At 43.2% G+C, this 22,558-nt stretch overlaps 1 protein-coding gene across 3 annotated transcripts in view; it reads right to left on the reverse strand.

Moving 5' to 3' along the window:
- Positions 1-6,386, reverse strand: part of LOC105477057 (MALT1 paracaspase) — an 86,044-nt gene extending 79,658 nt beyond the window's left edge. For all 3 annotated transcript variants that reach the window (XM_011733397.3, XM_011733396.3, XM_011733395.3), the window contains exon 1: positions 6,140-6,386. In XM_011733397.3, coding sequence (XP_011731699.2) covers positions 6,140-6,348 — 209 coding nt within the window. In that variant the 5' untranslated portion in view covers positions 6,349-6,386. The remainder of the gene's footprint in view (positions 1-6,139) is intronic.
- Positions 6,387-22,558: the final 16,172 nt, after the last annotated feature.

Below are 22,558 nucleotides of genomic sequence, written 5' to 3' on the forward strand. Positions count from 1 at the left end.
TAATATTAAAGCTAATTTCTTAACTATGCTTATTTCTGAAACAATTTTAGCTTTTCCTGAAAAATTTTTTTGAGTAACTATTATTTTGGTAACCTGAAAATGTCCTCGAAGGCCTTCTGTGATCACTATCTTTACTAGGTATTCTTTTCTAAGCAATCTCGTTCAATTTTATTATATTCAATATGCCATTCTTGTTAAATGTGAATCATATCACAGGTCAACCAGTCCCAAATTCCGGACTGTAGACCAGTGGCAGCACAATCTGCAGTCCAAGGTAAAATGATACAAATAAGGACAACAAAGCTGTCTTTTATTCTAAAATTATCTTTTCTATTTTTAGGTGTTAAAAGTGTTCTTTCTTTCAAGAAACAATGCTGACTATGATGACAGAATACATAAAAAGTTGAAGCTGCCTGTTAGTGCTCTTATTTTGTGAAATTTTATTTTACTAGTTTCTGAAATGCCCAAGTGAAAGAACCTGTGTTAGAAACAATACAAGGATTACCAATTTTGTAAATAATTAGAATGAGATTTGTAAAAATAAGGATGCTGTATGCTAAATATAATTTTTATGATTCAGAAGTTTACCAGGATCTGACAAATGAAATTAAGAAGCCATCTCATCAAATGCAACCAAGTGATGCTTTAATTAATGTCATATTGATACAGAGACAATTAAAAACACTTGGCTTTCCTTCCCGCCAAAAGAACAAAGATCAAATTGAACTACAGATGATTTATCTTCCATTACAAGAGGCACAGGAGAAAAAGAAGATTCTGTATCTCCTTTGGTTTTACTGATTTTCCACATGGGCACCGGCTTTCAGCTAAGATGATGCTTACACAGACCTAACTTTTCTTTCTTTCCTTTTTAAGTTACATTCCTGTAAGAGTGTGCTTTGAAGTAGTTTCTGAAAGTCCTAATTTAGAATTTTTGATTTAATTTAAAAACTGCTTTATTACTGAAACAAATGTATTTTGCTTTTTAAAAACATCTCTATTTTTCACTTTAAAAATATATAATCAAATAGAACGTATTATACACCCTTTAGGGGACAAACTATGATGCTGTTTTTAGGTTCTTCTGCTTCTCCTCTTGGTACATTTACCGTTTGGAATCTTTATTCATTAATTTGATCTATTTAACAATCACCTAAAATAGGCTACCGGTTTTTCTAGGTGTTGAGGATACAGCAGGAAACAAAATTCTGCATCTTCCTGGATCTTTCACTCTAGAGAAGTATAGACATAAATTTAAATACACACAGAGCTCTCTCTTTGTGTATGTATCCAAGCAGCCAATGGTCATAAGTGTTTTGGAGGAAACTAAGATAACGCACGCAAGTAGACAGGTAACACTGAGCAGATGTAGGGGGTAATTTTAAATATTATGATCAGACAAGAGCTCAGTGAGGTGAACAAGTCATGTGGTTACTTACGGAGACCATCTCAGCCTGAGTAAGCAGCAAGTACAAAGACTACTGTGTCCAAAGGAAGGCAAGAAGGCACATGTGACCAGAGTAGAGAGGGATGGAGATAAGAAGGTATCAGGATGAAGACTGAACTGGTAGCTAATGGTGTTTTTACTCTGAGATGGAAAAGCAATAGGAGAGTTGGCATTTTTTTTTTTTTTTTTAAATGGGGTCTCTCTATGTTGCTCAGACTGGTTTTGAAGTCCTAGGCTTAAGTAATCCTCTCACCCTGGCCTCCCAAAGTGCTGGGATTACAGGTGTGAGGCTACCACGCCTGGCCACAAGTGGAGAGTTTTGAGCAAAGGAGGAATAAGACTTGATATGATGTTTTAAAAGAATCATTCTTACTGCTATATTGATAACAGACTGGGGTGGGAGCAAAGTGAAAGAAAGAGAAGTTAAATGGCTACTGGAATAATCCAGTTGAGAGACAACGTGGCTTGGTCCAGTGTGCCAGCAGTGGAGGTTGGATTCTACATACATATAGTGAAGGTACAGCAGGCAGGATGTACTGACAAAAATGATTTGTGTGTAAAAGTGGAGTCAGGAATGACTTCGAAGTTTTTGGCCTGAACAACCAGAGGGTATGGAAACTGTGAAAGAAAGAGGTTTATAAGGAAAGACAGGTTAAATTTTGGACATGTTACATTTAAGACGTCTCTTAGTCATTCAAGAGAAGATGGCAAACAAGTGTTTACATACATGAATCTAGGAGTTCAAAGCAGAGAAACGGGCTGGAAATAGAAATCAGGAGTAATCAACCCAAATAAATGTAAAGCCATGGGACTGAAGGGTAAGACCAAGAGGGCGAGAAGGAAACCTTTTTTAGTTTATTTTAGAGACAAGGTCTTACTCTGTCGACCATGCTGAAGGCTGACAATACCTAAATCAATACCTAAAATTCTGTCTTGTCCATACTAATTATTCATAAATGAATGATTACTGAATGAATTTCAATCATAATTGTTGAGGCTCACTGCAGCCTCGAACTCCTGGGCTCAAGCAATCCCACCTCAGCCTGCAGAGTAGCTGGGACTATAGGTGTGTGCCACTATGCCTAGCTAATTTTTTATTTTTTGTAGAAACAGGGTCTCAGTATGTTTCCCAGGCTGGGAGGAAACCTTTTGTTAGAGCCTTTTATATGTTCTCATTCCTATAATAAACTGCATGAGAGCAGGATTTCTGCAGCTAAAAGTGCACCTTCTATTTAGCAGGTATGCAATGACTGTTTTTCCTTGGTCCAGGTTCCATAGCCTCATTTCTAAGCTCCCTACTTAACAGAATTTTAGGCAGCATGTGATGCCTCCTGTAAGGTCTGCCATCCTTAGGGCTCAGATGTTCCATGCCACCAAAGAATTTATATAGCTTGGGCAAGACCCTCAGAGTCTGTGCCTATCCACACTAACAGCAAAGGGTGTCCAGGTCAGTCTTGAATGGAATTAGGGCTGAGTTTGACTATAGTGCATTCCCAAATGTACATGGCTGTGGGGAACTAAGCTATAAACAAGGATTTACTGTGAGTCATCAGCAATGAAAACATTTACAATTATTCCTAATCTATTGTAGACAGTTTGAACAGGCTCTTTTCTTGTGGTTTACTTATTTGTATTATTAAATTTTCACCCAGTTTGAGGAAAGATGTAAAGTGTCAGAAAAAAAAAGTGAAGAGAAGAAAAAGAAACAGAATGGGCAACACTTCGAGATTTTAGGGCTGCAGATCCAGTGACTGAAGAAAGCACTTCACAGCCTCGTGGGACTTGTCATCCACGTGGACTAGACGCTCACACTGTAATTCCTGTCTCTGGCACCAGGGAAAAAATACCTTTAGGACCTTCTAGTATCACAGATCCTCTCCCATCAGTATGAAATCACTTTACAGTAACTTTTTTGTCTTAAATAGAGTAAGCATCCTCAGCTGACCTTGCTTCACTGTCCAGCCCCCAAGTTCCCAGTGCTGCGTTTTGAAAAAAGTCAGTTTAATTCTTCTGATTTCAATAACGATGAGCTTAACATTCCCAAATTCTCCAACACTTCTCACTGCAACCAACCTTCTCAAAACTAACCTTTACCATCCTGAAAGACAGGTGAAATTTATCTGCCTCTCGTCAGACTTCCCACCCCAAATTCTCAGATTCCACAACTGCATGCCCTTTGTGCTTGCCACTTCTTGTTAGGCAACGGTCCCCTTCTCTGTGTGACTCCACAGAAAAGTGGCCGCAAATCTTTCCTTTAGTTCCCCCAAACAAAGCTAAGACCATTCTGTGGTCTTCAACAAAAACTGATCGAAGGCAGGCAAAGAAAACACAACACCCAACATCAAGTATCCACTGCTTTTGGATTCCAGCAGCCATGCTTCTGCCCTGGCAGGGCCTTGCTGACTTTCTTCTCCCTCCTTCATGGCCATGTAGGAGTCCTCCACACCCGGCTTTCTTCAGGAAGCCCAGAACCTTCCCTAACTAGAGTACTCTTAACACTGTAATACTCTGGAGATCTGCCCCCAAAGACAATTTTTTACATTATGGTAAGTCCAGAAATTCAGAAATTTATGGACCTAGCATAACAGTATTTTGGACTTTTTTTTTTTTGCGTATCCAAAAGCCCAACATGTTTTTCCCAGAACAGAAAAAAAATATGCCACCTCTCTGTTAGGTCTTGCTAGTTATTCCCTCCTTACATCATTACTCCTTTGCACAAGCAATAATTCCAAATCACTATTACCCTTTGCCTCAATCCCAGACTCTGAAACTGAGAGTTGACAGGAGGGTTTAAGAAAATAATGTGGCCAGGCAGGGTAGCTCACGCCTGTAATCCCAGAACTTTGGAAGACTAAGGCGGATGGATCACCTGAGGTGATCACCAGCCTGGCTAACACAGCAAAATCCCCTGTCTACTAAAAATAAAAACAATTAGCGGGCCGTGGTGGCGCATGCTTGTAATCCCAGCTACTCGGGAGGCTGAGGCAGAAGAATTGCTTGAACCTGGGAGGCAGAGGCTGCAGTGAGCCAAGATCACACCATTGCACTCCGGCCTGGGCGACAGAGCAAGACTCCATCTTGGGGGAAAAAAAAAAGACAATGCAAAAATAAGAAGAACAAAGAAGAATGAAACAGCAGCAGCAGCATGTAAATATTTAGTACATTTTATGGTACATACCATGTCCTCAATAAATGACAAAAATCCACTATCATTCATATCCAACACAGCATTTAATGTCATTGTAAAGGTCCCCAAATAATAGTCCATTACTGGATAACCCCTTATGATTAGTAATTTAATATTTGTTAGTTTTTTATCTTCTAAAATTTCTAGCAAATAGTAAGCACTTAATACCATTTTGAATAAATGACTTCCCTTTCATCAAGTATTTACTAACTTCTACACATAACAATATTAAGAGACGGTTTCTGTTCTTAAGGCATTTATACAGATGTGTACAAATAATTATACTATAAGACAAATCACAGTCATTTGAGAAGTTTAAAAAACTGCTAAGGGGTTCAAAGGCAGGCCAAAATTACAACAATGGTATAAAGTAATGGTTCTAAGTGGGGTCTGGGAACCCCTAGTGTAGTTCCTGAGACCCTTTCGCGCGGTCCACAAGGTCAAAAAGATGTTTCATAATAATATTAAGATTTTATTTAGCTTTTTCATTCATTCTTTCAGGAGTGGACACTGCAGTTTCCAGTGTCCTGTGACCTGTAATAGTGCAAAAGACTGAATGCAGAAGCACATAAACGAATCCAGCTCTGTGATTAAGCCAAGACATTAAAGAGATCTTCAAAACGAAAACCAATGCCACTTCTCTAATTGACTTTTTTGTTTTGGAAAATTTGTTTTTCCACGAAAGTATTATTTCTGCTACCATGTAATGGGTTATTCTTTTTAAATAATATTTTTTAAATGTCTTAGCTTTAATTTCAATGGCGGTAAATATCAGTATATATTACATGTATGTATTATCTCTAACCCACATAAGAGCTCTCTGGGGTCCTTAATAATTCTTAAGAGGGTAAAGGAGTCTCGAGACCAAAACTTCAGGAACTCTAATACAGCCATTCCAAACCTAATAAGGAAAAATAGTTTTAATTCGAGTTTCATGTTCATGGTGAAGTCAAAAAGGGAACGTGGTAACCTGGTTTGATGGAGGAAGATGATAAGTTCGGCGTCAGTCTTTTCCAATACCCTGCAAAATGTTCATGAATTCCTGCACCCCGCCCTCTGCATTCATCACCTCGCCTGCGCTTCTTCCCAGCCTTCCTTAGGTCTCCCAGGGCAGTGTCCACATCCCTTTCTTTTGCATTTTAAGTCCTCTGGATGACTGCCCCATCCCAGGGGTCTCCTGACAGCTTTCCTTCTCTCACTATCCTCCGGAGTCAACCTCGACTTCTCCCTCTCACCCAGGGGCGGGGGTGGGAACAGGGAGCTAAGCAGCCGCTGGGCCACTTTTGCCTCCTCCCTCCGGAGCCCCGGGCTCCGCTCTCAAATCCCAGGCGTTCCGGGGCGCTGCTGGGTTCCGCTCCGTCTCAATGACCGAAGTCCTCCCCACCTCCGCTCACTCACGCCGGCGGCCCCTGCCGCGCTCAGCCCCGCCGACGGCGCCCCCACTTCCCCACGGGAGCCCACCTCGCTCGGACCGCTCGCCCGGCCTGCCGCGGCCCCGAGCTCACCTGAGGCGGAGGCGCCCGCGACTCCCCGCCAGCTCCGCCAGCCTCCTCCAGCCCCGGCCCTCGGGCGCCTGGTCCAGGTGCTCGCTGAGCCTCCGCAGCAGCGGCTCCCGCAGGCGGTTGAGGGTCGCGCCGGCCGGAGGGGCGAGCAGCGGCCCCGTGAGGGCAGCCGAGGGCGGCAGGGCCTGCAGCGGGTCCCCCAACAGCGACATGGCCCGCGCCGGCGACCCCGGACTGCCGGGGCTCCTGCCCGCGCCGTCACGGGCCTCGGCCCCGGGGTACCTTCCGCTCGCCTCCGAGCCGCGGAGGCAGGGGCGGAAGCACAAATCTGGCAGCGCGGCACGGCCCTCGGAGGAGGAAGCTCCGCTCCCCGCCCCAACCAGACAGGTTTGCCGGGGGGAGCCGGGCCTACCGGCCACGCCAGCCACGCAGAGGGGCGGGGCACCCGGGGGGCGAGGCGCGGAGCCTCGAGGGGCGGGACCTTGGGCCTCGAGGGGCGGGGCAGGGTCGCCTACTGCGGGCGGGCATGCGGCTATGCGCCTCCCTTGCCCACCCCTGCGGTCCCGGGCTGGCAGTGGCGCGCGCTTCAAACCCGGGAGGTGGGGAGGCCCTACAGAGCAGGAAAGGACGGGTTGGGTGCAGCTGGAGGAGGAAGCGGTGGAGGAACTACGCCCCGGCAGCTCCTCTACTGCGAGGAAGCCTGCGGCGTCTGGGCTTCCCGAGACCGTGGGAGGAGGCCTGCGTACTCACGCCAGAGAGCTGGGCATGCGGTTCTCAGTCGCCGGCTCCCGCCCGCAGTCTCCGGTGGGCGCTCTCCCCTGACTCAGGAACTTGCATGTGCTCAGCGACACACCAGAATCCTGCAATGGGCAACCTCAGTGGACGCTTCCTCGTTTTAGGGTTAGATGTGTATGGCATTGCTAGAGGGAAGTAGTGCTAGAGATCCGGATACTTGAGTTGGAATTGGCCAAAATTTTTGACTAGACTTTTAAAAAATTACTACTTTGCAAACTGAGTTGTGGCATATTTAAGGCTAATCAGATCTGGGAAATGATTGTATTTAGCAGGAATCATCTGGTTTTCCCGGGTCAGACTGCCGCCCGCAATCTTCCTCGTCGAAGCAGACAACCCTGTAGAGGATGCCCTTCCCTGGAATGATCCGGAATGGATGACACCTGAGCTCTCTCTGCCAATCTTAGCAACATCCAGGGCCATTATTCCTTTGAAAACTATGGCTTCGTTTGGGACAAAAAAGGAAGTAACTTAGAAATGTGACCAGATAGTTCCCTACACAAGGCTTCCTGGCCCAATTTCTGTTGCCATTAGCTTTTCATCACCCAAGGCAGCAGGATTTTCTGATCAATAATTTGGATACCTATATTCTTATACATGTTGGCGAGGTAGGTGCGCCATACAGTCTCCACCTCTTTCTAGCAGAAGCAGTCCTTAAACTTCACTCTAGCATAAGTTCAGAATTCAGACTGCAGTGCGATGGCTAAGAGCATGACCGTTGGACCCGGAAAGATCTGCTGGATTCAAGGGTTAGAAGCTTGAATGAGTTACTTAATTTCTCTGCCTTATCTGTTAACACAGGACTGAAAATAGTTTATATAGAGTTGTTGCCTATGTGAAGCACTTAACTCGGTAACTGGCACATCGTAGATAATAAATGCTATTACCCTTACACATACATACTCAGTTTGACTTGGCAAGCCTTTCCCAACCACTTCAGGTGCCTTCCCGTTTTGTCCTCAATCATTGAACAAATATTTTCTGAGGATCTATTACCTGCATCTGCCAATTATGCAAATCAAATGTAGTCTTTATGGGAATCCTGCCTTTTAATTTAAATTCAACAAAGGTCTTCTAAATTTAGACTTAGAAAAGTCTGCCGTGTACAAAGTGTTGCTTATGCAACCTCTCATGAGTTAAATGGGTGCCAGTGTTATTTACTCTTCTCCAATATAGCTCAGCTGGGCACTGTTTTGACCTCGAGTTGTACCCTCCTCCCCCTGCTTCCCAAGTGACTGCCTCACTCGTTTTACCCTACTCCCAACCTTTTTTTCCACCTAGCAATTTTATAACCTATCCAGTCACTCTACCCGCCACCCTCCATCCTCTACCCAAACTGACATTACATTTTTTGACTGGTCTTTTTCTTCCCTCAACCAAATGTTAATATTTCTATGACATAATTTTACTCCTGTGGTTCTCTTACGGGCATAATGGTGTAGTAGAATGTGACCTTTAAAGTTAGTCCTGAGTTGGGGACTTGATGCTGCTGCCACTTACTAGTGGTGGACGTTAGGTGAGCTGCTTAACCTCTCTGAGCTTCAGTTTCCACACCTGTAAAAAGTGGAAAATAATAGTACCTAACAGTATTACATAGTGTCAGGGAGAAGTATGTGCATTGTATATTAGTACTATTAAAGTTGCTACATCAATTTTGGGAACAACATAAGTAATTCAGCTTCCTTTTCTATATTAATCGTTATGTTTATATGAAGATAGGAAAAAAATTGGGGCTAAAGATCTGGCTTTTAAATGTCCCTTAAAAGTTCATGCATGTCTATAGATAATAGCCTTGGGAGTTCTTCCTCATTAGTTCAAAGTGAAATAGATCTTTGTAAATCCAGACAATTGGCAGGAAGCTTGTGGTTTCAATATATGGAACTCCATTGATGTAATCTTCAAAGCACTCATAGATCTGGAAACTGACTCATAGGATTTTTTTCCTTTATATAATTTAACTATAGATGGTACTCCAAGTAAAAAAAAAAAAAATGCCAGAATGATATATTATTTCACAGTTGGACAGAGTTTAAAAGACTTAGTGCAGGAGAAACCCTGCTGGTCCTTGAATCTGTATACAGTGGAGGAAAAGGAAGCAGGACTTATGTGGCTTAAATGGCATTCATGGCCAGGCACGGTGGCTCACGCCTGTAATCCCAACACTTTGGGAGGCCAAGGCAGGCAGACAACGAGGTCAGGAGTTCGGGACCAGCGTGGCCAACATGGTGAAACCCCGTCTCTACTATACACACAAAAAAATTAGCTGGGTGTGGTTGTGCGCGCCTGTAATCCCAGCTACTTGGGAGGCTGAGGCAGGAGAATCGCTTGAACCCGGGAGACAGAGGTTGCAGTGAGCTGAGATCATGCCACTGTAGTCCAGCGTGGGCGACAGGGCGAGACTGTCTAAAAAAAAAAAAAAAAAAAAGTCATTCATTGTCTCCCATCCCTTATTCCATGCTCAGCCCGCTTTGTGACTTCTCTGACTCAGTCTTTGTAGAGGCCACTCAGGTGACCCACAGACACAGGCTCAGCACATCCCTTGCAGCCCATTCTTGCCACCATCTTCCAAAGGATTAGGGAAATTTTCTCATTTCGATTTCAACTTTGTAATAGTAGCTAAGCGTCATACTAGTATTCCACACTCTTCCTTCATGATGAATCATCCAGACCTAAATATTTGATCCTGACCATGGGAAATCTACACCTACTTGCCTAAATTTATTCATTCACTCAATCATTCCATCATGAACCCACACTCATGGAGCACCAGACTCTGAATCAAATACAAACTGTTAAAGAATAGTTTTCATTTGATTAATTTATTTATTTTGAGATGGAGTTATGCTCTTGTTGCCCAGGCCGGAGTGCAATGGCGCGATCTCGGCTCACTGAAACCCTCCGCCTCCCAGGTTCAAGTGATACTCCTGCCTCAGCCTCCTGAGTAGCTGAGATTACAGGTGCACACCACCATGCCCAGCTAATATTTTGTATTTTTAGTAGAGATGAGGTTTCACCATGTTGCCCAGGCTGCTCTTGAACTCCTGACCTCAGGTGATTCACCCACGTCGGCCCTCCCAAAGCGCTGGGATTACAGGCATGAGCCACCGTGCCCGGCCTTAAGAGTAGTTTCTAAAAGAAAGTTTAAATCATGATGCAACAAATATGCAATGAATACATATCAGAGATTTTAACTCATTAACTAACAAGGGAATCAGAAAGGTGTTACAATTACTTCAGAGGAGAACCCAAAGACCAGATAAATATGTCAGCCTATTGAAATGAAGTTGCTTCCTAGATGCAAAACTCGCTTCTTCCACAGTGGAGGAGGGAATGCAATTGAACCTCCACCTGACAGAATTTATTTAATTGTAAACAAGATTCACTTGCATCACTATCAGTTTTCTGCAAGTTCGCTTTGACCTCAGAGTTGTAAAATAGCCTAGTCACGAGACAAAGACGAAGACAACCCAGGCAGATGAACTAGGTGGGATTCCCACACCACAGTTCAGTCTTCACCAGTTTTCCCTTAGAGTTTGCAGAATACAATGTTGACCAAACCCGATATCTGCTTAAGACAAGGAATGGTAGGAGTGAGTGCTCTTTTGATAGCAAAGAAGTATACAAATCCAGGGGAGATCCCTTTGGTCCATGTGGAAAGATGAGAGGGATGGCTTGGGAAACAGGGTAGAAAGAATACCATACTGTAGGCCAGCCGCAGTGGCTCACACCTGTAATACCAGCACTTTGGGAGGCCGAGGAGGGTGGATCACGAGGTTAGGAGATCAAGACCAGCCTGGCCAAGATGGTGAAACCCTGTCTCTACTAAAAGTACAAAAATTAGCCGGGCATAGTCGCAGGCGGCTGTAATCCCAGCTACTCGGGAGACCGAGGCAGAGAATTGCTTGAACCCGGGAGGTGGAGGTTGCAGTGAGCTGAGGTCGTGCCACTGCACTCCAGCCTGGGCAACAGAGCGAGACTCTGTCTCAAAAAAAAAACAAAACAAAAAAACCATACTATAAAAGCACAGAGCCGGAAAATATCACAGCAAGGTTGGAGAATTGCAGTTGCTCCAGGAGAGCTGGGGATACTGATAGAAAAAGGACAGAGACCAAAATATAAAAGGCCGTGAAGACCGGATTATGTCATGCCAAAATCCTGAGATTTTATTCTGTATAAATGTACCTACCACAGAGCCATCTATGCCCCACTGCTGTTATACAAGATGCTTTTAAGTTATACATGGATGAACACTTTTCTCTTAGTAGTTGTACATTAATACAGAAAAGAAAAATAGCTGCCAATCAAAATTGCTATTTCAACTAATAGTATTGATTAGGACTATATCAAATTTACTTGTAAAAATTTGATTTTGTTTAAGGAAGTATATTAAATGCCCAAGAGTACAGGTGGTATGTGGATATGTCAAAACCCCTAAAGCTGCTAAATGTTTACAGTTCGAGAAACACTGCTTTAAGTGGTGGAGAGTAATTGAAATATTTCCAGCAGGATAGTGATTTCACTTTTGGGTTTTTGAAACATCTCTTGGGCAGCAGTGTGGGGAGGGGAAAGAGTGGAAGTCCAAGAAGTATTCCAATAATGTAGATGGGAAACAAAGGCCTCCACCAAGAGCCACAACACTGGGCATGGAAAGGAGGGGCAAACTGAACACATATTTGGGATTATTTTTTACTAGTCTGTGGTCGTGTCCAGTTGCATGAATCACTATACTTTAAAGAATGTTTAAACTTTTTTTTTTTTTTTTTGAGACAGAGTTTTACTCTTGTTGCCCAGGCTGGAGTGCAATGGCGCGATCTCAGCTCACTGCAATCTCCGCCTCCCGGGTTCAAGCAATTCTCCTGCCTCAGCTTCCTGAGTAGCTGGGATTACAGTCGTGTGCCACCTCGCCCGGCTAATTTTTGTATTTTTAGTAGAGACAGGGTTTCACCATGTTGGTCAGGCTGGTCTTGAACTCCTGACCTCAGGTGATCCACCTGCCTCAGCCAACTTTCAAATGTGTTATTCTACATTCTACTTGGTTTAGTCAGAAGGAAATGAAACAAACATTTCTGGTATATGGAATATAGTAAATGTGCAGTAGAGAGGGCAATGGTATTAGATTTAGCCTTGTTGTTAAATGAGTAAGTGTGAAAGGTAGAGATGACAAATTATTCCCAAGAGAAGATTCATGTAACTGTATCATCAGCAGGTTCTCTGTGATACACTAGCATTAAATAAAGGATAATTTAAATAACTGAACGTTCCATGTAAGTGGACTTCTTCAGAAAAGTCTTCCTATAGTCAGAGTTTAGGGCTGGATCTTGAAGGAAGGGATGGATATGTTTCAAGTGGAAGAAATGAGAAGGGGCAAAGGTGCAGGAGGTGGATTTTAATAGGTGGCATTCAAGGGGATGGGAGACACATTGTCTTGGAAAGAAAAGTGGCTAATAAAAGGAAACGAGAGTTGTGAGAAGCTGTGGTTGAATAAGGGCTTAGAATGCTAGGAGGAATGAATAGGGTTTGAAGGGCCAGGTGTGGTGGCTCATGCCTGTAATCCCAGCAATTTGGGAGTCCGAGGTGGACGAATAACTTGAGGCCAGGAGTTTGAGACCAGCCTGGCCAACATGGTGAAGCCCCATCTCTACTAAAAATACAAAAAATTAGCCAGGCGTGGTGGTACATGCTTGTAATCCCAGCTACTTGGGAGGCTGAGGCAGGAGAATCGCTCAAACCTGGGAGGCAGAGGTTGCAGTGACCCAGATTGTGCCATTACACTCCAGCCTGGGTGACAAGGGCAAAACTCTGTCTCAAAATAATAATAATAGGGTTTGAAGGTCCAGGGATATAAGAACAATGGTTGCAAGAGTATCCAGTTGCTCTAGAGCAAAATTCCCCAAGTTATGTCCTAGGGAACACCAGTTCCTTGAAACACATTATTAATGCATTACTTACAAAAATAGCTCCATGGCAAAACTAATTTGGTAAACCCTGTGTTAAAGTTTTTCAGGTTTCTTTTCTGTATGTCTCAGAGCCATTAAGAAACTGCAACATGTTGTGGCTTCACCAGTATATAGAGTGTCTCCAAACTTCTTTACTTACTGGGCCTGTTTTTGCTAAGTGTGTCCCAGAACTAGTGTTCTATGGATTTTCCTGTAGAAGGTGCTATCTTAGAATGTACCTAGTAGAGCTCAAAACTCACAGGTGTTGGCACTTCTCCTCTCAGCTCAATCAACTCTCCAGGTGGCACTGACTCCCCTCTGCTCTTCCTGTCCCCCTGACCTACCCCAGCTGATGCCCCAAACCACTATCATTCCTTTACATCCAGGAATGGTTGTAGAACTTCAGACACATTTTTTTAAAATGGTAAAGCAACAAGAAAAAGGTAAGAGGTTGATCAATTATTTGAGACAACAGCAGTTTTCACTATTGCTCAGACTGGTTGGCAACTTTTTCTTTTTTTTTTTCTCCCAAAGTTCACTTTGGGATTTCTGTATTTGATACATGTTTATCCATGTATACATTTTTACAGATTTGTATACCCTGAGGTGTGGGATTGAAGAACCTTTACAGGGAGACTGCATGTGTTTCTCTCTCTCTGTACCCATCCCTGTCTCTGCATAGAGCATCCCACCTGACTCCTACATTGAAACAGAAGTTGTAGATTCTGAAGAAACTGTCCAATTTGCAGAAAGGGCAATCGTGCATTGCAAAAGGTGGTTGACATCTTAGAGCAGACACCACTTGGGTAGGAAGGGTATATTATCATGTAGGAAAGCATCCTTGCAGTTAATTTTCAGGTAGAAATGTTGGGGCCTGATAGAAAAGGATAGTTTGGCAATGCTTTATGAGATGGAAGACATTTATATGTGCTTGTTCCTATGGATATAGACAGCTTCTCCTTTCTTTTCAAGAGAAGCTATCTGAGCATTAGTATTACAACAGGAATAACACCAGGCATTATTACAAAAATGGCATTGTGATAGGAAAAGTGTTGAATCAGGCCTAATTTATTATCTACAAAGCAAATCATTAAGAAACTCTGATACTTAAATTATCACAGGGGACACATTTCAACTATGGGTGGAAACTTCAATTGGGATTTTATTTCAAATGGAAAATGGGATTTTCAACAGGTTAATAACTACATTAATCCACGGAATAGTTTTTTGAATGTGGGATAATAACAAATGCATTGGACTACCGTATAATTTTTGAAGAAATTCATTCAATAATATTTACCAACTACCAATCAGTATACTCTTAGGTTTTTTTTTTTTTTTTTTTTTGAGACGGAGTCTTGCTCTGTTGCCCGGGCTGGAGTGCAGTGGCGTAATCTCGGTGCACTGCAACCTCCGCCTCCCGGGTTCAAGCAATTCTCCTGCCTCAGCCTCCTGAGAGTAGCTGGGACTACAGGCATGCGCCACTACGCCCAGCTAATTTTTAGTAGAGATGGGGTTTCACCATGTTGGTTGACCAGGATGGTCTCAGTTCCTTGACCTCATGATTCCCCGCCTTGGCCTCCTGAAGTGCTGGGATTACAGGCATGAGCCACCACACCTGGCCACTCTTAGGTTTTAAGAGGAATGCTGGCCATATTAGTGCTCCTTCCTCTCCCTTGTCTGCACCTAAGAGTTACATGAGGGAAAAAGAATTCCTCAAAAAGCTAAACATAGAATTACTATTTGATCCAACAATGCCACTGCTAGGTACGTACCCCAAAGAATTGAAAATTCTTTTAAAAATTATAGTATATCCATACAATGGAATGATATTCAGCCATAAAAAATGACATTCTTTTTTCTTTTTTTAAAAATAAGTGTCTGTTTGTTTGTTGTTTTTATTTTTTGTTTTGTTTTTGTTTTGAGACAGGGTCTCATTCTGTCTCCCAGGCTGGAGTGCAGTGGCGCCACCTCGACTGACTGCACCCTCTGCCTCCCGGGTTCAAGCAATTCTCGTGCCTCAGCCTCTGGAGTAGCTGGAATTACAGACGTGCACCGCCACACCCAGATGATTTTTGTACATTTTAGTAGAGATGGGGTTTTGCCATGTTGGCCAGGCTGGTCTCAAACTTGTGGCCTCAAGTGTCAGCCCACCTCTGCCTTCCAAAGTGCTGGGATTATAGGCGTGAACCACCGCACCCGGCCTCTTTTTTATTTTTGGAGAGAGGGTCTCCCTTTGTTGCCCAAGCTAGTCTTGAACCCCTCCTGTGCCCAAACCATCCTCCCACGTCAGTCTCCCAATGGTGTATGATCCCTCCCACACCTGGGATGACAGGCATGAGCCACTATGTCTGGCCCATAAAAAAGGAATGATATTCTGACACATGCTCAGCATGGATAAACCTAGAAAGTATTGTGCTAAGTGAAATAAGACACAAAAGGACAAATATTGTACAACTTTGCTTATAGGAGATACTTCGCATGGTCAAATTCATAGAGACAGGAAGTAGAAAAGTGATTGCCAGGGGCTAGCGGGAGAAGGGAATGGGGAGGTATTGTTTAATGTGAACAGAGTTTCTGTTTGAGACGATGAAGCAGTTCTGGAAATGGCTGTGCACCCTGTGAACGGACTTAAGGCCACTGATTTGCACACTCAAAAATAGTTCTAAGGTAAATTTTGTGTTATGTATAGTTTACCACACACACAAAAAGAATCATACTGATATCTTGGCTGCAGCCCCCAGAGACAGTGATTTTAATTGGTCTGGGTGAGGCACAGGCAACCGTGGTTTTAAAAGTTCCTGAGATGAGTCTGACATGCAGCCAGGCCTGAAAAGGGATGGACAATCTCCAGGGCAGCTGGCTCAGCCTTGACTGCATATTAGAATCATTTGGGGAGTTTAAAAATGTACCGAGATCTGTGGCTAAAGTAAAAAAATAATTCATTGTACACTTAAAAATAACTAAAAGCATAATTGGAATGTTTGTAATACAAAGACATGAGAAATGCATGAGGTGATGGACACCCCATTTCCTCCAATGTGATTATTATATATTGTCTGCCTGTATCCAAATAGCTCCTGTGTCCCATAAATATAGATACCTGCTAGGTACCCATAAAAATAAACAATTAAAAAAATACACTCAAGATGTATTTTTTATGATTATGCCCAAGATTCTTACTTAATTGGCTTGGGGGTGCTGCCTGGTCATTGAGATTCTTTGTGATTCCTCCGCTGATTCTAAAATGTGGGTAAGGCTCAGAATCATTGCTCTTGAGAAAGCCCAGGATCATTTCACCTTTGGAGAGAAAGTACTTAACATATGTCATTGAAGAAATCAGAGTCATGGGGCTGGAGGGTGCTGCCGGTGACAGTCAAGGGGCCAAATTTTCTATATATTGCCATGTATGTATATACAGTCAGAATGTGAAAAATGGGAGAAGCAAAGACCAGTAGAGGGCCCAGGAGAAAGGGAGTAAAGATCCATCTATTAGGCTCACTCCTAAGGGAGGAAGGCTCTTTATTCTTCCAGGCCTCCAGCTCCTACCAGCTGCTGCTGCTTTTTTTTTTTTTTTTTTTTTTTCTGAAACTGGAGTTTTCCTCTGTCACCCAGGCTGGAGTGCAGAGGCACGATCTTGCCTCACAACAGCCTCCACCTCTTGGGTTCAAGCAATTCTCCTGCCCAGCTGCTGGGACTATAGGCACATGCCACCACGCCCAGCTAATTTTTGTATTTTTAGTAGAGATGGGGTTTCACTATATTGGTCAGGCTGGTCTCAAACTCCTGACCTCAGTTGATCCAGCCACCTCAGCCTCTCAAAGTGCTGGGATTACAGGCGCGAGCCACTGCGCCTGGCCTCCCTACCGATTTCTAACATAAGCACTGCTCCACTGCTCCCCTGCTCCCCTACTCCATCCCCAAACCCCATTTGAACCCCTCTCCCTGCCCCAGAAACAGTTCAGAGCTGACCTTTCCAGCCAGAGTTATAAAAAGCCGGGGCTGTTGAGAGTGTCCCAGTGAAGGGACCATAGGCTGGTGCATGAAAAATAAGCCCGTTTACCTTTAAAGGACCACTGAGGTGGTAGACATATACCATCCCCTGATGAATTCTGACCGGCTTCAGCTTTCTCTCTCTTTTTTTTTTTTTTTTTTTTTTTTTGTCTTTTGTCACTCTTATCTGCCTTGGTATTTGTACGTCTGTTCTTCTGTATAGATGCTTTCTTAGTCTGCTTATTAGGTTGCATTACATTCCTGCCGTCTTATTTGTGAAAGTCCTACTCCAGCCCTAGGTCCTTGGAATCAAAGCCAACTAGATGAAGGGTGGGGTGGGGATTTAGACATGCAGCTGAAAGGCAATGAGGGATCAGGGTGACACCTAGAAGACAGGAAGTGTGGAGACAGTTGATGAAGCCAGCTCTGCTCTGGGCCTTGGAGTAACGGTGGTTCCTTGTTAGTCCAACCCATTCCATCAAGGTAGAAGTCTATTATAAAGATTTCAGCGGATGACTCATCCAATAGTAAAAAGAGCACACTTTCCAGCAATGTCTTCTGTGTACCATGCCCCTCTTTCATTTGCATATGTCCTTGGGAACCAAGCGGACATTGACAAGGAGACTTGGGCTTCCAGATCCTAACTCCATTCAGATACAGCTGCCAAGGGGCACAAAATGTAAACAGAACTCATGTTTTCTAGAAACCTAATATGATCTAGTTGAGGAGATAAATTATACAAGCAAAAAAGTGACAAGCAAGGTTTTGGACATTAGGACTTCTGTATTGTTGATGTATGTAGTTCAGTAGTTTTCCAGAGACGTTTGTCAAAGGACCTATGGATGAGCAAAAAGCAAAGAGAAATAATTTTCTAGGATTAGGAATAACAGAGAGTTAAAGGAATCTTTGTGAAGACTGATTATGAAGGCATGATTCTTTCTACATAATACATTGTGTACTTTATTATTATTAGCTTAAATATGACAGCCATGATCATTCCTGGTTAATATCGACATTACCCTTTGCAGGTATGCACACTCAGGTAGAAAGGTGGTTAAATACTGTATTACACGCCTCCAAGGATAACCTGTTCTCAGTCTTCTGGGATTTGTGATAGAGGGAGTTTAGCAGACTCTTCACAAAGTGTTAGGTGCCAAGAATTTCTTGAAAGCTCCTGATCACTAGGCTGTTCATTCGGAGTGTGGGAGTTCTTGGGTGTAGTACACTGTAGACACATTTAATCAGAGGGCAGTGTGGCCTACATGTTCTCTGAGGTTCCTTTACTCCTGAGGTTCTAAGTGGCAAGGGATTTTGGATAAGGGAGAAACTTAAAAAAGTTACAGTGGCTGAAGAAAGCCTAAGAGAAAAGTAGGGACCGAAATTGTACCCTGAAGGCTGGGCAGAGTTGGAAGGACATTAGTTCCTCCAGACGGGAGAACATATGATCAAAGACTAACTGTGGACAATTATCACAGATCAAAGACTAGCTGGGGACAATGATCACAGTGACTGCAGGATGGTGGAATACTTATGAAGCAAATAATATGTAAATAAGATTTATTTGTGTCAGGGAGGGGGCCGCATTTAAATAACTGGCAGTTGAAAATTATAACATATTAGTTATATGTCTAAAATTAGATGTTGAGAATAAACAGCTATTTCAGAAGAATGGACACAGTATTAAATTAAAATACAAGTAAGATTTATTTGTTGGAGGAAGTGGGAGAGGAAGGTACATGTTCAGTTGACTCAACAGTTTAAATCATATCTAAGACATTTACATATCAGCTATATGCTAATCCTTACAATTAGTAATTAAATTCATTTTGCAAAAACATCAGTGAAAGCTTTGCTGTGAAGCATTTTTGTAGGAGGCTAGTTGAAATTATTGTTAAATGCCTATTTGAAAGGGCGATTAGTTAGACTATTCTATAGTTCAAGTTTTCACTAAGTTACTTAGTGAGTGATATTTAATGAAGTTCTGTTATATATAGATCAGAGGTCTGAAGCTGCTGGGAATTCTTATATTTTAATAAAGTAAGCAGTCAAGAATTGTTTAATGATAATAAGAGTAGCTTGACACAGATACATATTTAGTCACCTGTTTAACAATCACAGAATGTCAGCCCTAAAGAGCACCTTAGCTGACTTAGGCCAAGACCTTCGGCATCAGACAGTCTTGTAGCCTAGAGAGATTTTTCTCTGTCTCTTCCTAAACCTCTACCATAGTGGTTCTCAAAGTGTGGTCCTGCATCAGCATCATCAGGGACCTTTTTAAAAATGCAAATTCTGGCTAGGCGTGGTGGCTCACGACTGTAATCCCAGCACTTTGGGAGGCCGAGGCGGGCGGATCACTTGAGGTCAGGAGTTTGAGACCAGCCTGGCCAACATGACAAAACCCCGTCTCTACCAAAACTATAAAAATTAGCCAGATATGGCGGCACGCACCTGTAATCCCAGCTACTCGGGAGGCTGAGCCAGGAGAATTGCTTGAACCTGGGAGGCAGAGGTTGCAGTGAGCCGAGATCTTGCCACTGCACTCAGGCCTGGGCGACAGAGCGAGACTTCATCTCAAAAAAAAAAAAAAAAAAAAAGAGTTAAAAAAATGCAAATTCTTAGGCCCCACCTCTGATCCCCTGATCGACTGAATCGAAACTCTGGGGTGGACCCAACAATATGTAGCTTAATAAGCCCTCCAGGTGATCCTGATCCATCCTGGGCTTTGAGAACTGCTTCCCCACACTACAGCTTCAAAATATCTTGAAGCAATAACTTCTCTTAGATCACTGTCAGTCACACAGAGAAATACTTCCGGTTTTATGTCTAAATTTATCTTCCTAAAGCTTTGAAGGGTGGAGCACACTATCTTCAGAAGTGTAGATACTTTTCTCACATTCCTTTATGGGCGACAGGCTAGGGTGCATCTCAGCAGAAGGGGGGCCAAGTCTGGGAGGGGATGAAGACAGAGCTGACGCTTAGCAGGGACATGGGGAAACAAGGGCTGATTTTAGCCATTATTTGATTATTTGATAATCCAAGATTCGCTCCAAAGAGGAGCACAGCATAGTCTGGTTCAGGACCTGGGTTTTTAAGACTGATAACACTGAGTCAGAGATTCACAAGTTTAGGGGCAGGGAATCTTTGGAGCTAGATATAGAGATAAGATGATGGGAATCATCTCTACTGGCCAACATTGTTCTAGAAATTGTCTGAATAAAGTATGACAGAATAGAGAAAAGTCCAACCCTCTGGGGATATAGCACTGACAAGGAAAAAATAGCCTCAGATGACTGGCTGCAACTTAGGGCAGGATTCTACTGCTCCCCTCCCCATCATTTCTGCCAACCCAGCATTAGCTGAGAAATCCAGTGATCCAGGATGCCCAAGTAATGAGGGCGGAAGGAGCACATAGGTGGTTCAACTGTGCTGCTGAGGTCTTCCTAGCGCTGTTTGGGATCTGTTCCAGAGGAGGGAAGGACTGTGCAGATGGATGGTGGCTACTGTTTTGTCTGACTAGAGTGCGGTAGCACTCTGTTCTCAGAAATATTGCTTTCCACAGTGTGATTTAATGGGATCTCTCAGTTTCTGACTGATGTGCTTCCCTAACTCAGTGATTGGCTACAGGTAGGCATGTTCCCCAAGTTCAGTCTTGATACTTCTGACCTTCAGCCAGATGGAAGATCTTGGGTTTGCTCAGGTGGCAAAACTGTGAGGTATGAGTCTGAGCTGTTTGGTGGCCATGTCCCACAGGCTGTGCAGAAGAAGCCAGTCTGTGGTGGGAGAAAGTGGCTGGTACACTGAAAGAAGTAGAAACAAGAGACAGAGAAAGGGTGGGAGGTGTTCCAGTCCCAGCTGTGGTCATTCCTGAGGTCCAGCTCATACCCACCCTTCCTGCAGTTCAGTTGGGTGAGCCTACAAATCTCCCTTTTCTGCCTAAGCCAAATTGTTCCTCTGGATATAGTGTCTAACTTCTTGTCATCTTTCTGAAGCTGCTTTAACTGGCAAAGCAGCCATCAGGGTTTTATTTTGGTTTTAGAAGTAATAATGATTATTTTATTTTATTTTCCCAGTGGATAAAAAATCATCCTTATGCTATATTTTTTATTGTGGTGAAATATACAATACATAAGATTTGCCATTTTAACATTTTTTAGTGTGCAATTTAGTGGCATTAAGAACATTCACATTGTTGTGACATCACCATTCATCTCCAGAACTTTTTCATCTTCCCCAACTGAAACTCTTATACCCATTAAATAATACCTCCCCATCTCAGGCAACCACCAGAGGATTTCTAGTCAAAAGTAGAATGGTGGTTTTATTTGCATTCTAATACTTCCCTGAGAACAATTCTTGAGGCCTTTGAGACATTGGGCAGGTTAACTTCAGGACAGAGATGAGACTCCTAGGTTCCTTCACATGGCTACACTTTTCCAGTTGAAATTCACCAACTACTTTTCTATCTCACCTCAGTAGTGTGAGTAACCTTAAGTTGAACGGGCAGGACTTGGAGGGTCTAATTATAATACAATTTTACTTTTAACTCCCACTACTGCTTTAAATGTAGTCTGTGGAATTAGTCTTTGTCCCACCCTCGATTAAATTTAGAGCAATATGACTATGCCATTTATTCATGTGTAATAAAAAAGTCTTGCAATTAGTAATTAAAATGTCCAATCTTGGGTAATCATAACACAATCAAATTCAGGAGGCTCCTCCTCTCCCAAGCTCAGATGAGAAGCCTGTAGTGAGGAAGGAATGAGGTAAGCTGTTTCCATATGATTCCATCTAATGCTTTTACTTTTTTTTTTTTTTTTCCTTTTTCCTTTTTGAGACAGAGTTTCACTCTTTTTGCCCAGGCTGGAGTGCAAAGGCACAATCTCGGCTCACTGCAACCCCCACCTCCCAGGTTCAAGTGATTCTCCTGCCTTAGCCTCCCAAGTAGCTGGGATTACAGGCGCCTACCACCACGCCCAGCTAATATTTTGTATTTTTAGTGGAGACAGGGTTTCACCATGTTGGCCAGGATGGTCTTGATCTCTTGACCTCGTAATCCGCCCACCTTGGCCTCCCAAAGTACTGGGATCACAGGCATGAGCCATCATGCACGAACAGCTTTTACCTTTTCTTCTGCAGTTTGTCAAGTGTGTTTTCTGACCCTGCAAGCATAAACTGAGGAAGGGAGAAGAGGTATGGGGTACAAGGAATGCTTACTTGGCTGGTACTGTTATGTTGAGCTAACAGGGGGCTCTAGAAACTTGGCAGATGTTTAGAGCTCTCTGGTGGCCATGTTAATAGACTGTTCTTCAAAGACCCAACCCTCATGACTGGGTATCTCTCATTACTAATTTCCCTAGTTGGGGCAAGTACAGCTCTATTTTGGATGGCCATTTCCTTCTTCTTCAGCCCTTAGAAACTTCGGATTATTTATGGCTTACTCTACTGAGGTTTTGCTGCCCCTCTAGGTAACCCCCAGGACAAGACCTAAATTGATCCTTTGTGCTGGCTGTCGCTTGTATGAGGCCCCCAAAGGGATTAACAGCCCACCAAAGTGGCATTAAAATTACTCTGTAATGAAAGCATCTGAACAATTAGCAGCCACAGAAAAACATTAAACTTAAGCAGAACCTGTCAGCCAAGAGTTTTGTGTCCTGCCAGAAGCTTACTTCATAAATCAAGGAGAAATAAACTCCTTCCCAAA

The sequence above is a fragment of the Macaca nemestrina genome, chromosome 19, assembly GCF_043159975.1.
Source record: "Macaca nemestrina isolate mMacNem1 chromosome 19, mMacNem.hap1, whole genome shotgun sequence".
In the NCBI taxonomy this organism is placed as follows: Eukaryota; Metazoa; Chordata; class Mammalia; order Primates; family Cercopithecidae; genus Macaca; species Macaca nemestrina.